This window comes from Vipera ursinii (assembly GCF_947247035.1).
Source record: "Vipera ursinii genome assembly, chromosome: 1".
NCBI lineage: Eukaryota > Metazoa > Chordata > Lepidosauria > Squamata > Viperidae > Vipera > Vipera ursinii.
The window spans coordinates 190,302,956-190,318,268 of NC_139512.1; the positions used below are offsets into that span (position 1 = coordinate 190,302,956).

Here is a 15,313-nt window from a genome sequence, read left to right on the forward strand (position 1 = left end):
TCTCCTCCAAACTGAAATATATCTTTCCTGTGAATGATCCTTCAGATAAGCAGAAATCTTAGACATTTCTGCAAGATTTGAAACTTTAAACACCCATTCTTCTACAGTGGGCAAACTATCCTTCTTCCAATATTGTCCCACCAGTAACCGTGCTGCCGTTATCATGTTCAACATCAAGTTAGTTTCTTTAACATCACAATCTACAACAATGCCCAATAAAAACAATTGCGGGGAAAACTTTATCTTTCTCTTAAAAATCTTTTGAATGTTCCACCAAATTTTAATCCAAATTCATCCCACCAAGTTTCTGTTATGCCAACTATGTCATACCCTCCCTCGTGTACTATTGCTTCTAGTTCACCCTGTTTGTTCCCCAAGCTTTGAGCATTTGTATATAAGCATTTAAAGAATTAAAGCTTTCTGGGGGGGATTTGGGGATATATTGTAAAATTTTTGTTTTTGTAAAACTAATAAAAAAAAAGAAAGGGGGGGAAAACGGACCCAGGAAACTACAGACCAATCAGTTTAACATCAATACCTGGGAAGATCCTAGAAAAGATAATCAAAAAACTGATCTGCGAACAACTAGAAGCATACAAAGTCATAACTAGCAGCCAGCAGGGGTTTCTTAAAAACAGATAATGCCAGACCAATCTGATCTCATTCTTTGATAAGGTAACTAGTAGACCAGCAAAATGCAGTGGATGTGGTATACCTAGATTTCAGTAAGGCATTTGACAAAGTAGACCACAACCTACTCCTTGGTAAACTAGAAAAAGGTGGAATACACAACATCACCACCAGATGGATCTGTAGCTGGCTGACAAACCGTGCTTAATGAGTAGTTCTCAACAGCACTACATCCACATAGAAGTAAGCAGTGCTTTTTTTGTAAAAGAAAAAGGTGCCGGAACTCACACATGTCATACAACCTGCCTTGCATACCCTACAAGGTTCCATCCAAAAAAGGTGCCGGAACTCCGTTCTGAGCGTTCTATGAGAAAAAAAGCCCTGGAAGTAAGCAGTGGGGTACCACAAGGTTCCGTCTTAGGCCCAGTACTCTTCAATATCTTCATTAATGACTTTGATGAGGGAATTGAAGGGGAACTCATTAAATTTGCAGAACTCATTAAATTTGCAGATGACACCAAACTGTCAGGAGTAGCCGACACCCCAGAAGACAAACTCGGGATCTAAAAAGATCTTGACAAACTCAAACAATGGGCCCTATCCAACAAAATGAGTTTCAATGTGGAGAAAAGCAAAGTCTTACACTTAGGCAGGAAAAACCAAAGGAACAAATACAGATTGGGAGAGACCTAGCTCAGAGGCAGCAACTGTGAGAGGGACCTTGGAGTCCTGGTGGACGATCACTTAACTATGAGCCAGCAGTGTGCAGCAGCAACCAAAAAAGCTGATACAGTCTGGGTTGTATAAACAGAGGCATAGAATCAAGATCACACGAAGTATTAGTACTACTTTATAAAGCCCTATTAAGACCACACCTGGAATACTGCAACCAATTTTGGTCACCATATCACAAAAAAGATGTTGAGAGTCGAGAAAATTCAGAGAAGAGCAACTAAAATGATCAAAGGCCTGGAGACCAAAACGTTTGAAGAACGAGTGCAGGACTTGGGTTTGGTTAGTGTAAAGAAAAGAAGAAATAGGGGAGACATGATAACAGTATTCCAGTATCTGAGGGGCTGCCAGAAAGCAGAGGGGGTCACACTCACCAAAGCACCAGAGGGCAGAACAAGAAACAATAGTTGGAAACTGATCAAAGAGAAAAGCAACCTGGAATTAAGGAGAAACCTCCTGACAGTGAGGACAATCAACCAGTGGAACAGCTTACTCTCAGAAATCGTGGGCGCTCCATCGCTGGAAGTTTATAAAAGAGATTGGACAATCACCTGTCTGAAATGGTATAGGTTCTCCTGCTTGAGCACATGGTTGGACTAGAAGACCTCCAAGGTCCCTTCCAGCTCTATATTCTATTCTATTCTATCATATAAAAATGCAAATTATAATAATATTACACAATGTGGCGATGCCCTTGAATACAGTAATTCTAAAAACTTCTTAGTATATAAATGATTCTTTAATGCCATAAATCTCTTCTCAAATTATGTAGATGCTGGACTTTCAACATAGTTCAATTAATAATAATTAATAATAAAGAAGCTCTTTTTTCAGTAGAATGTGCTTAATCTCCCAAATGAATGAAACTCTCAAGTGGATATGTAAGTCTGTTTACACAACAAAAGGTTTAGGTAAATTAGTAGTCTTTGTAGGCATTTACTGATACAAAATTTCCACAAGATGACAAGGAATTTGCTGTAAACACTGGACAATTACTAGGACAACTATTACAATTAATAATTAAAAATAGTTTAAAGAATTCTATTTTAACGTATGCTATATAAAACCATGTTTCTGTTAGCAGAATTCAGAACTACACTTCATACAAAAATTGGAATGTAGAAACTATTGCAAGACCTAATACTAAAACATCACTTCTTCAAAGACACCAGCAAGAACTGGTAAGTATTCTGCATTTATTTTTCGACTGCCTTGCTGGGTTTTTACTTTTCTTTAATCTATACTTCATCTGTTTCAAATTTCTTCTGTTTCTACATTTGATAGCCAGGTGACAGGGGAAGATCTTAATTTGCTCAGAGAGTAATAATGTAGTACCGTAGTATTCTTCAGCCTCAACAACATCAAGATATATGGACTTCAGCATGCCGGCTGGGGAATTTGGGGAGCTGAAATCTATTTATCTTAAAGTTAGTGAGGTTGATGAACTATCCTATGCCATCCCATCCTTCTCTTTCCCCCAGAAGAATATATATAGATATTGATATAGATAGACATAGATATAGATACTGCTCAAAAAAATAAAGGGAACACTTAAACAACACAATCTACTGTATTTAAAAATAGGATGCCTTATTTTCTGTTCCCTTTATTTTTTTGAGCAGTATAGATATAGAGTATAGATATAGATATTGAGCAGTATAGATATAGATATAGATATAGATATAGATGTAGATATAGATGTAGATATAGATATATGAGATTGCAGATAATCCTCAATTTATGATTGCATTTGGGACCAGAATTTCTGTTGCTAATCAAATGAGTCATGACTGAATTTATGACCTTTTCTGCCACAGTTGTTAAGCAAATCACTGTGGTTTTGAAGTGAATCTCAGGGTTGTTTTGAAGTGAATCTCAGGGTTGTCCCCCATTGATTTTATTTGTTGAAAGCCAGGCAGGAAGCTCACAAATGACAATCATGTGACCCCCCAGGATGTTGCAACCTTCATAAACACACGCATGGTTGCCAAGTGCCCAACCAAGGGGGATGCTGCTGCATAATAAATGTAAGACCAGTTATAAGTGACTTTTTTCTGTGCTGTTGTAACTTCGACAGGTCACTGAACGAATGGTTGTAAGTTGAGGGTTACCTGTACTGTTTAGATATGTGTCGATTATTCTGAGCTTGAAATAACTATCTTGAGATTAAATCAAGCTGTTTTGACCTTAATGAATGCGCTCCAACATTTCATTGAACTGACAAATGAAATTGTAGTTGTCCAGTTCAAATTTGAAAAGACTATTTTGCATTTGAGCAGTTCTGAGTTTTAAACATTTCATGAACTTTTGCCATTAGGAGAAGTAAGAGATTTGGGTTTGCACAAAGAGGGAGTTAGAAATGAAGTATAAATGGATTCTGACAGAGAGTCTGAAAAAGGAGATTATTTTAGGATAGCACTGTTTGTCGAATCTACTTTTAAATTTGTCCTTCCATGTTGGATACACAAGAGTACTCTGTTTCACAGACTGATCCTCCCTAAGTTTGAGTGGAGACCAGGAGAGTCTGTTAGAGTTAATCTTTATTTATCTTAGCTCACCCTTGGCCAATATGTCCTGTGGAGCTATGTGAAAACTAGAAAATGTTTTTGTTCTATCTGAGACCCAAGAAACTGAATAGTTTCTAGAAAAAAGTTCAAAACCTTCAGAAACCAACAAAAGAAATCCAGGATTAAAATTCCTAGTTTGTTTACTCTTACTAGATTTCTTTCTTCAAAGGGAATTGCTGATGCCAGCTCTGATGAAGAGGAAAGTTCTTTGTGTCATATGTCAGAAACAAGAAGAATAACTCCAGCAACCAAAAAAAGAGATGAAAGTAAAGTTGTACCATTTTTTTTCATTTTTAACAAATTTGCAAATAAAATTGCATATCTCAAAGTCACTATTAAAGAGTTAAAAGCACTACAGTCAATAAAGTCAACATTGCATAAACATAATGCTAAAATCTAAAAGCATGAAAAATTCTTACCAGTACAGAAAAGACTGTAATATTCTATTAATATCACATCCAGCCTTTGCCATGGGTTTCTTACCTCTGTAGGCAGATAGCCTCAGATATTACCTCCCTGATACTCTGAAGAGTTTTTTGCAGTGATGATCTACTTGTTTGGGATAGTTCAGAATTTATGGCTACCTAGTACACAAGCTAACCTCTTGCTGTGGGGTCTTATACATATGTAGCAGGCATATGTGGGACCTTCTATGTGATTCTGGCATGAGAATTATATGATGCAGGTGTTTTTTTTCTGAGCATAAGCCATTACGGTATTAGAAATGTACAGCTTTGAATCCAAAGAAAGCAAAGGTACTTCAGATCCTCCATCGGCATCTTTTCTATATTTGTGGGCAGTTCCTTAAAAGAGTGATGCCTTTTCCTGGATTTGTATATGTGAACTCAGGAAGCAGAGACAGGGCAGTGACATTACCCTGTCATTATCCCTGGAAAAGGTGTATCCTGTAAAAGCAGCTGCCAACAGATAAAGCACAGTATTCACAGCAGATCCAAAGCAGCTTTGTCCTTTGATCCAAATACTGAAAACTTAGGTATGGCCACGATCATGCTCTGAATCTGATAGAGCTTTGGATTCAAAAATAATATTTTAATAAATTGGTCTAGCAAACTTAAATCAGAGCACCTACACTAGATAATAGAAGGTGTGACTGTGAGATGTTCCTAAATTTATATGCTAATTTTGAAATGCTTCTTTACAGAATCAAGCCGGCAAGGAGAATTTGAGAAACTGGTAAACACTCTAAATTCTGAAGCTAATACTGACTGCCATAAAGAGAATCTCCTTTCCAAGGCTGCGTTGAAAAGCAAACTGCCTATGCAAGATGGCAGAGAACTGAAAAAACAACATAAGAACATTCTTGAGTCAGACAGCACAATAAAGGGAAAAACTCAGAGAAACAGACAAGAACTTGCTTGTATGAAGGAGGCAGCAGAAATTGAGACATGGCCAAAGAATGAAGAAAATCCTTGTTTGCTGGATGCCACAAGGGAAGGCAATGTAGGCAGGTTTCTTAATGTAAGTTTTATTTCTTTACTTCTTTAGATTCATTTTATATAGCCACCTATCTCAGCCAATAGCTTTGGGCAGTGAGCAGTATTTAAAATCAAAGTTTAAAAATATAATCATAACCATAAAGATGAAAATATACAGCAGCCAAAAAAAATGCAGCTATCACTAACACAACCGGGAGATGTATCCCTTCATAGGCTCAGGGCCCCAGGACTTCAGAGCTTTATGAAAGGGCCAGCAAGGATGGGGACATCCTGATCTCCAGGGTGCGAATGTTCAGTACTGTGGGGGCTACAACAGAAAAGGCTCACCTTCTCGGCCCTGACAGCCAACATTCCTTAGCTGACAGGACCCAGAATATCTCCATCCTGCTTGGCCAGACAGGTAGAAACAACTGGGGGAAAATGTTTCCTTAAGTAACCCGGTCCCATGACGTGAAGGGTTTTAAAGGTGACAACCAGCTCTTTGAATTATATCTGGAAGCACACTGGCAACCAATACAGTTCACATGCACTGAGTACAGCACACTTTACTGTACATGCAGCTAATATTATGCTAGTTTTGAAAAATGGTTTGTTACAGTTTTGCTTGCTATGTGTTGAAATAGCAATAGGGATAGCAATAGCACTTAGACTTATATGCCGCTTTGCAGTGCTTTACAGCCCTAGCCCTCTAAGCAGTATACAGAGTCAGCATAGTTTTATTTTTATTGGTTTGTTTGAACTCAGTAGTAAAAAAAAGTCACCCAAGAAGTGTGGACAGTGGGAGAGTCACTAATCTCTTACACCCAGTGAGCCAGCAGCATCAGCTACAAAATTACAAAGTCCTTGTATAATTTATCAATTACAAAGAAATAGGACATGGAGATTCATCGAATAGAGACTACTGAAGATTATTCTACAGCTGATAAGAGAAAAAGATAAGCATAAAGAAGAAAAGTGTAATCAATTACTGTGAAAGTCAGGTCTGCCTGCTTTTGATATGGCAGGAAGTCAGGTCTCTAATTGGAATGTTAATATTTTGATCCCTGATCCTAAGGCTGAGGAGTTGATAAGGATGCTAATGAACAGAATCCTTAAGAGTGTTATCATACAGTTTCTTGAAATACAAAGGTTGAGAGGGTCTTGGAAGAGTGATAGAGCTAACAACGTTTAACCAACTAAAGCAAAGCAAGAGATGTTAATAAATAGCATATGAAATATATAAAAAACAGCACTATGGTTTTATAACCTATTAATACTGAATACACAGATTTTTTCCCTTTATGAAACCATTTTCCTCCTTTGTCCTTTTGCATTAATGATGTTAAACACTACACAAAATACTTTACCCAGACATTCGTGCCTGACTCCATGTGAAAAGAAATGATCCAAATGTGCACAAAAAGTATATTAAAAGAAAACAGGTGCTTCTATTTTAACAGTTATTTATTTTATTTATAGCACAGCTGCTCTCCTAATCTCTTTGTACAAAGTGTATTTGTAGAGACTCACAACAGAAAGTTCCCCTGGGTGGCATTCTTCACAAAGAGGTTTGACATATTTTTCTTTGTTAACAAATCCTAAGCATAATTCTGTGAGCAAAAATAGATTTCTACTAAGAAAAAAAAATGTATAAAACTGAATATTTGTTCTGTGGTTATCTTGTACTAAACAATACAGAAGACAGAAAATGGAATGCTGTTACAGCTGAGCCATATTAAAAAGAAAAAAATAGCAAGAGTTTTATACCATTTACATAAAGGCAAATAAGATGCAGCTCTATGACTGTCTGATTTTTATAGCATAAGTGATTGAGTTTGGAGTAATATATTTTTATGTCTGCACCATAAACAAATCTTGATATTTCAAGGAACTGATGGAGGAAGCTATTTTGGGATTTGAGTGTGCAGCTGTATATAGTATGTATTGATTAATATCTATTTTATCTTAGAATGTTTATTCGTAACTTTAAACACTTCAGTTTTTATCATGGGTAAATGCTCTGAATTTTTTTAGATGTTATTAAATATTAACTACCGTAAATTATAAATCAGAGAGGAAAAGCATGATTCAAAGTGGATTTGCAAACCATTATTTAAAAACCAATAACATGTTTTAGCTGTTGCAGAAGAGATAATTTTCCTGGCTTTCAATTCTTACTGTTTTCCTGCATGATCTGCAGGGACAGAGCATACTTTAGTGAATTAAACCATGATTTCATTTGTTTCTTTAATCTTCATTAAAAACAGAAATCTTGATTAGTACTACTTAAGCATTATGTGCTAGATATTCAAATTTAGTAATTTTAAAATTAAAATTTAGTAACCGGTTAATATGACAGGCCGGGGGTTATTGCTAACACTTTGGACGATAGAGGGATTTTGGCAGATTTGAATATTGGGCCATAGCAAACAAAATATAGGGTTTACTGCCTGAGCAGGGGGTAGGACTAGATGACCTCCAAGGTCCCTTCCAACTCATTATTATTATTATTATTATTATTATTATTATTATTATTATTATTATTAATGCAGTTCAGTGGTAAGGAAGGTAAGATCCTGCACTTAGGTAGAATGTGTGTCCTAGTGAACCATCACTTGAATATGAGCGAATGGTGATGCTGCAGCTGCCAAAATGTACAATGCAGTCCTAAGCTGCATTAACATGAGAGATAGCATCAAGATCGGGAGAAATGATAGTACCACTAGTGATATCATGTTTGGGAATACTATGTCCAAGTTCTGATCACCAAGATAGCTGTACGTTATGTGAAAAGCAGACATTGCTGCTTCCTTGTTGGCAGTCTTAAGCCCCATCCCTTATTTCTCAGAAAACGGCCATATAAGTAAAGGTAAGCATAAGTCCTCATGGATTAATTGCTATTATTCTAATTGTGTGGCATGTTTCCTTTGCAGGCTTGTAAAAGCTGGAACTGAACTTACATGGGATTATGGTTATAAAGCTGGAAGTATGCCTGAGACAGAGACTGCCTGCCAATGTGGGAGTCTGAAGTGTCAGAAAAAAATCTTGTAGAGTTTTTGTATGTATTAATCTAGAACCTGATGAAATGGGCAGTATATAAAGAATGTATATTTTTTTAAAAAAAAGGATTGATACGCACAACCTTTTTGAATCAAGGCACAGGTACTTCCTCTGTGTTTCTTGGAGAGCATAGAATAGAAGGGGAACTCATCAGATTTGCAGATGACACCAAACTGTCAGGAGCAGGCAACACCCCAGAAGACAAACTCAGGATCCCAAAAGATCTTGACAAACTTGATCAATGGGCCCTATCCAACAAAATTATTTTTAATGGGGAGAAAAGCTAAGTTTTACATTTAGGCAGGAAAAATCAAAGGCATAAGTGCAACTTAGGGAAAACCTGGCTCAAAAACAGTAACTGTGAGGGGGACCTTGGAGTCCTAGTGGATGATCATTTGAATATGAACCAGCAGTGTGCAGCAGCAACAAAAAAGCTAATATAATCCTGGGTTGTATAAACAGGCATAGAATCAAGATCACACAAAGTATTAGTACCGCTTTATAAAACCCTATTAAGACCACACCTGGAATACTGCAACCAATTTTGATCACCATACTACAAAAAAGATGTTGACGCTTTGGAAAAAGTTCAGAGAAGAGCAACTAAGATGATCAAAGGCCTGGAGACTAAAACATGAACAGCTGCAGGAGTTGGGTTTTGCTAGTCTAAAGAAAAGAAGAAATAGGGGAGACATGATAGCAATATTTCAGTATTTGAGAGGCTGCCACAAAGGAGGATGTCAAATTATTCTCCAAAGCACCAGAAACAGTGGTCGGAGGCTAATCAAGGAGAGAAACAACCTGGAAACTTCATTCCCACTTCCGGTTTGCCGACGCCAATGCCGCAGAAGGTGAGTTCCATCTTCCACGTCTGATTTCACATCACTGGGGGACCCTGGAAAGGGTCAAAAGTCACCCTGGGCAACCAGCAAGGAGGGGATCTCCGCTTGATCAGGGGAGGGTGGTAGCCCTTCCATCCAATCCAGCGCAGCCCTCCAAACCGGCGGATGAAAGACCGGTGATAGAAATATGGCTCGTCACTAGGCCTCAGACAGCCGAAGTCAAACTTACCACCAGGCATCTATAAAGCAGCACGGATGAGACTGGGTGAGATCTGAACCTCTCTTCAATCCTATTTTTTCCACCTGTATAAGCTGCCCAAAGTATTTTTCCCCCTGTAGAGAGGGAAGGGAAACTATCCCACTCTCTAAAAATAGTGGTGACTGGCTATCCAGGGAAGTTTAAAATGTTGAAACAATAACCTGATTTTAATTGGATTTTTATTTTTTTATTGATTTAAATAGGATTTCCTATTTTTATTGAAGATTTGGGTTTTTACTTATAAAAAAGATGTAAAATTGGAAAAAGGACTATAAAAATCTTGGCTTTTAAAAAAAATTCTAAACGGTATGGACGACATCTTGTGGCTCAACCTGATACTACAACCTGTTATTGTTTAAAAGAGACTTGGCTTGAAGCCCAGATAAGATTTGTAACCTTGACAATCAGCTGTGAGTAGCCCAGATTTTATTTACGGTATGTTAAAAGCAATTCATGAAACTATTCTTAATGGTGAAATAAGAGGCTACAAAAAAGAACAAGATATACCTAGATATACAAACCCAAACTTTGATCACAACCAAAGAATTAACTACACAGAATAGAGGTGGAGCAATTAAATACTATAATAGAAGATTCAACTGACCAACAAACACAGTTAACGGAAAACCCAGAAAAGGGATTGACAACTTTGAAAATGGAAAAGTCTTTTTATACAAATCAGAAGAAACCTGAGGACCAAGAAGAACAGACCAAAGGGAAGATAAACATTTCAGGACAACTGCGTCAAGAGAGAAAAATAGAGAGACGACTTGTTAGCCCCTTCAAAAAAATGGTGACTGGACGGCCGTTCTTACTTCAAACAATATATATAATAACAGAGGGAGATCTATACAATGATTTAAAAGCACGGCTATGGAAGGCAGATTGGCAAATAAAGAAAGCTAAAATAAGGCTGAAGAAAATTGGGGCCTTGATTTATTAGTAAGGATTAAAAAAAGAATATACTCGATTTGACAAGATATGTATTTTGGATATTAGATTATGTGATAAACTGAGATAAAGAAAAGTTTGGTTATTTTAAAATTTGGAAATATAAATACTAAAAGTTAAATATGAATATTGATTTTTTATAAAGGTTGAATGTAAAGCTATTTAAGATATATATAAGTTAAAATATATTGATAAAAGTAACAAACATGTTTTTACTTAGCTGATATAATAGGAAAAAATTAATGTAGTAGATTGAGATTTATATTAAAGATATAAATAAATAACATAAATCTATGTTATTGTGTTATCGATTAACCCAGCCGCCATGTTGCTTTTTAAATACTGAAATGTAAAACTAAAAAATCAATAAAACTTTATTTTAAAAAAGGAGAAACTTCCTAACAGGACAATTTACCAGTAGAACAGCTTGCCTTCAGAAATCGTGGGCACTCCATCACTGGAGGTTTTTACGAAGTGACTGGACAGTCTCTTGTCTGAAATGGTATAGGGTCTCCTGCTTGAGCAGGGGGCTGGACTAGAAGACCTCCAAGGTCCCTTCCAGCTCTATTCAAAGCCAAGGATGGGTCACAAGCTAGGTCAGGGGTAGGCAACCTTGGCTCTTTTATGACTCGGGGACTTCAACTCCCAGAATTCCTGAGCCAGCATGGCTGTAATAATAATAATAATGCCGCTTGGGGTGTGTGTGAAAGCCCTAATAAGCAGGCATATACATAGAATGAAGGCTACTGCTAAGCTTGTAAGCCGCCCTGAGTCTTCGGAGAAGGGCGGGATATAAATGGGATTAAAATAAAAATAAAAAATAAATAAACGAATGGTTGTAGTTAGCAATTTTGATTGATCAGGAACATCTCTGTCCTATCTACATTAATATTATGCATCTCATTCCAGCCTAGGGCTGATTTCCGTAGCCGCTTTGAGTTTTGAACAGCTTCCTTGGATTTCAATTTTCAGTGATTTGAGATACAGGTAATCCTCGAGTTATGACAGTTCACTTAGTGATGATTCAAAGTTACTAACCCTAACCCCCCCCCCCAAGTACTTAAGACAGTCCCGAAGTTGTGAATGTTGGAGCCCCATGGCAGTCATTCACCTTTATGAATGACCACAGAGGCACTGAAACATTTGCCCTCCCACTGAAACATTTCTCTCTCTCTCCTCTCTCTCTCTCTCTCTCTCTCTCTCTCTCTCTCTCTCTCTCTCTCTCTCTCTCACACACACACACACACACACACACACACACACACTGGGTCTCCACAGACACTGGGCCTGTGAATACTCACCTTGCAAAGATCTAGCGAGCCTTTGCTTTCTTGGCCTCCTTCAAAGCTTCAGGACTTCGATGCGTTTGCAAAGAATGGAGGCCTAAAGTACTGTTAAGATCACGCGAGAAAAGGTGATCTCATGGTACTTTAGGCCTCTATTCTCTCCAAATGGAGGCCTGGATGAGATGTGTGGCAAAAGGCTTTGCAAACAGAGGGAAGGCCTGAAGCAGTGAAACCTTCCCTCCATCTGCAAAGCCTTTTGCCATCTTTGCAGAAAGCCTTTACCGCAAAGGAGGGCTTCGGTGTACAGTAGGTGTGGGTGCTGTGGTTCCAGGGGATTGTGTGAGGCTGGGGCTTGAGGGGCTGTTTTGTCGGTGTTGCAGTGTCCTCCTTTCATCTGGGTCAGGTGTTGCCCTGCCCCCACTACCAGTCTCCTGCCTGGAGCAGGGCTGCCCCTGTGACCCTCTGGTAGCCCTCCTGGATGGTTGCGTTAATGACTCCTCATCAGGCCCCAGATTGTCCCCCAAAACCCTTTCAGGAGCCATTTTTCTTAACTGGTCCAGATGCCTTCTCCATAGTAGTCCCCCCTCCACCCTTACATTGTAGGATAGGGGGCCTGTTTGGTCCAGTATTTCCTCTGGCACCCATGGGTGACCTGAGCTATAGTTCCTTGCCCAGATGGTATCGCCTGTGTTGAAAAATTTTGATATTTGGGGTCCCGACATCTGCTGCTACCCTGTCTGGGTGGAGCCTGTCCAGTGTTGTTATCAGGCGTCTACCCCATCTGAGTTCTGGGCTTTTCCCTGTTGCAGAGCAGGGCGTTGAGTGTTGGTGAAGAAGGAAGGTGGCCAGACGTTGCTTCCATTCCCCTTGGACTATGCGCTTGAGGGCGTCTTTAGTGGTGCGTACAAATCGTTTGGCCAACCCATTACTGGCCAGATGGAAGGGGGCTGAGGTGGCGTGTCTAATCCCCAAGGTCCTCAGGAACACCTGAAAATCCGATGAGGTAAATTGCGTTCCATTATCCGACACAATCACATCAGGAAGTCCATGGGTTGCGAACAGACCTCTTAGTGCCTGAATGGTTCCTGCTGAGGTCATGTTGCCCACAGGCACCACCTCCAACCATTTAGAATGGCTGTCTACCACTACTAGGAATGTGTGGCCCTGGAATGGTCCCGCATAGTCTACGTGCATTCTGGACCGTGGGGTGTGTGTCTCCTCCCATTTGTGCACTGGTGCATGTGGTTGTTTGGGGTGTGACCTCTGGCACGTGTAGCACCCTGCTACTAACCCCTCTATTTCCTTGTCTAACCCCGGCCACCAGAGGTAGCTCCTTGCCAGTGCCTTCATCCTTACTACCCCTGGGTGGCCCTCGTGCAGTGACTGAAGGACCCTTTCTCTTAGGCCTTGTGGTATTATGACCCTACTTCCCCATAACAGGCACCCCTTGTGGGTTGAAAGCTCATGTCTCCTGGTGAAATAAGCAATGAACTCTTGACCTGGCGATTTGTCCTGCCACCCAGTGCTTACCCATGATTGCACCCGGCTCAGGATTTTGTCTTTGGGGGTCTCTGTGGCCACGTCTTTGGCGTTGAGGGGGCATTCTGGCAGCTCTTGGATTGCCAGTATTTGGGCAGCAGGTGCTGGGTCTGGCTCAGCATCCCTTAAGGGGAGTCTGCTGAGGCCATCTGCATGCCCCATCTCTCTGCCTGGCCTGTGAACCAATTTGCAGGAGTATGCTGACAGAAAAATAGACCAGCGTAGCATCCTGGGTGACAGAATTTGCGGTGTCTGTTTATCAGTGGTGAACAAGCCTAATAGTGGTTTATGGTCTGTGTATATTAGGAAGTCCCTACCATACAGGTAATCATGGAACTTCTTTACTCCTGCGACCACTGCCTCCTTATCTATCTGGGCATAATTCCTCTCGGCAGCTGACAAGGTCCTGGAGTAGTATGCAATGGGGGCTTGAGTTCCATCCTCCTCTAAATGGCTGAGCACGGCCCCAATCCCATAAGGGGACGCATCGCAAGCAATGCAGATTGGCTTGTTTTCCCTGAAATGTGTAACTGTGGCATTTCCTGCTAACAGGTTTTTTAGTGCGTTGAATGCGTTAGTGTGTGTGGCAGACCAGTTCCAGGGTGATTGCTTGTCTAGCAGCCTGTGTAAGGGCTCTGCTATCGTTGCTTTGTGTGGCAGGAAGGTGTGGTAGAAGTTGAGCAGGCCCAGGAATGCCTGTAACTCTGCCTTATTTTTGTGGAATTGGGACCTCTTTGATTGCCCTGACCTTGGATGCCGAGGGATGGATGCCTTGAGCATCTATCCTGAAACCTAGGAACTCTGTTTCTGTCACCCCAATCCTGCACTTGTCCCTTTTGAGTTTTAATCCTGCAGCCCTAAACCTTTCCAACACAGCTTGCAGGCGGTCTGCCAAGACGTCCTCAGAGTTACCTGCAATTAGGACGTCATCAAAGTATGGGCAAACCCCTGGTATGCCCTTGAGGGTTTTTTCCATGACCTCTTGGAAAATTCCAGGAGCCACACTTACTTCGAACTGCAGCCGGTCTACCCGGAACGCCCCCTTGTGTGTGACTATCGTTTGCGCTTTAGCAGCCTTCGGGTCTGCTGGCAGCTGCTGATAAGCCTGAGCAAGATCCAGCTTTGCAAACACTGACCTGCCTTGCAGGGATGCGAGGATGCTACTGACTGCGGGTACCGGGTAGCAGTGGGCGCTCAGGGCTCGGTTGATTGTCCCCTTATAGTCTGCGCAGATACGGACCTCGCCATTCGCTTTGAGGGGTGTCACGATGGGAGTTTCCCATTCTGCTCCATCGACCGGAGTTAACACCCCCTGGTCTACCAGCTTGTCTAGTTCCCGCTCTATTTTGTGCTTTAAAGCAAACGGGACTCTCCTAGCCTTCATTCTGATGGGCTGGACCTGTGGGTTTAACTTAAAGGAAATTGGGGAACCTGTGTATTTCCCCAGCTGTTCATCAAAGACATCTGCAAACTCTTCGCAGACAGTTTCAAGTGAATGGCAGCTTCGCGTCTGGTGAATCCCGGTGATTCCAATGCCCAGCGCTTTGAACCACCCCAACCCCACGAGGCTGGTTCGCTGCCCTTCAACAAACAACACATTCAATTTGCCCAAGAACCTCTTGTACTGCACCATCACTGATGCCTCCCCCTGAACATTTATCGGTGAATTTTGGAAGTCAGAGAGGGTCAGTCTGGATGACCTCAAGAGAACCCGCTGGCCGCTCCGCTCGCAGATTGCTTTAAAAGTTCTGGTGGAGATGATGGAGACGGCCGACCCCGAGTCCAGTTCCATCGTGCATGGGACCCCTTAATTTTATTTTCGGGGTGTCTGCGGACCCCCCGTTGAGCAGACAGCCGCCCGTCCCTTCGTGTGGCTGACCGTCAGTCTCTGCAACCGCTCCCCGGTACCTGTGGCAGACTGGAACTCCGCTTCCACCTCGTGCAGGCTGTCCCGTTGCTTGCTCCTGCACACCGACGCGATGTGCCCAGTCTTCCCGCACGCTCAACACTT

The 15,313-nt window shown here is 40.9% G+C and overlaps 1 protein-coding gene across 1 annotated transcript in view; it reads left to right on the top strand.

Moving 5' to 3' along the window:
- The window catches only part of SETDB2 (SET domain bifurcated histone lysine methyltransferase 2), a 35,205-nt gene that overhangs the window by 16,986 nt on the left and 2,906 nt on the right, over positions 1-15,313 (top strand). Inside the window, exons 9-13 of the mRNA XM_083348206.1 lie at positions 2,444-2,543; positions 4,099-4,195; positions 5,092-5,408; positions 6,845-6,933; positions 8,299-8,381. Coding sequence (XP_083204332.1) covers positions 2,444-2,543; positions 4,099-4,195; positions 5,092-5,408; positions 6,845-6,933; positions 8,299-8,381 — 686 coding nt within the window. The remainder of the gene's footprint in view (positions 1-2,443; positions 2,544-4,098; positions 4,196-5,091; positions 5,409-6,844; positions 6,934-8,298; positions 8,382-15,313) is intronic.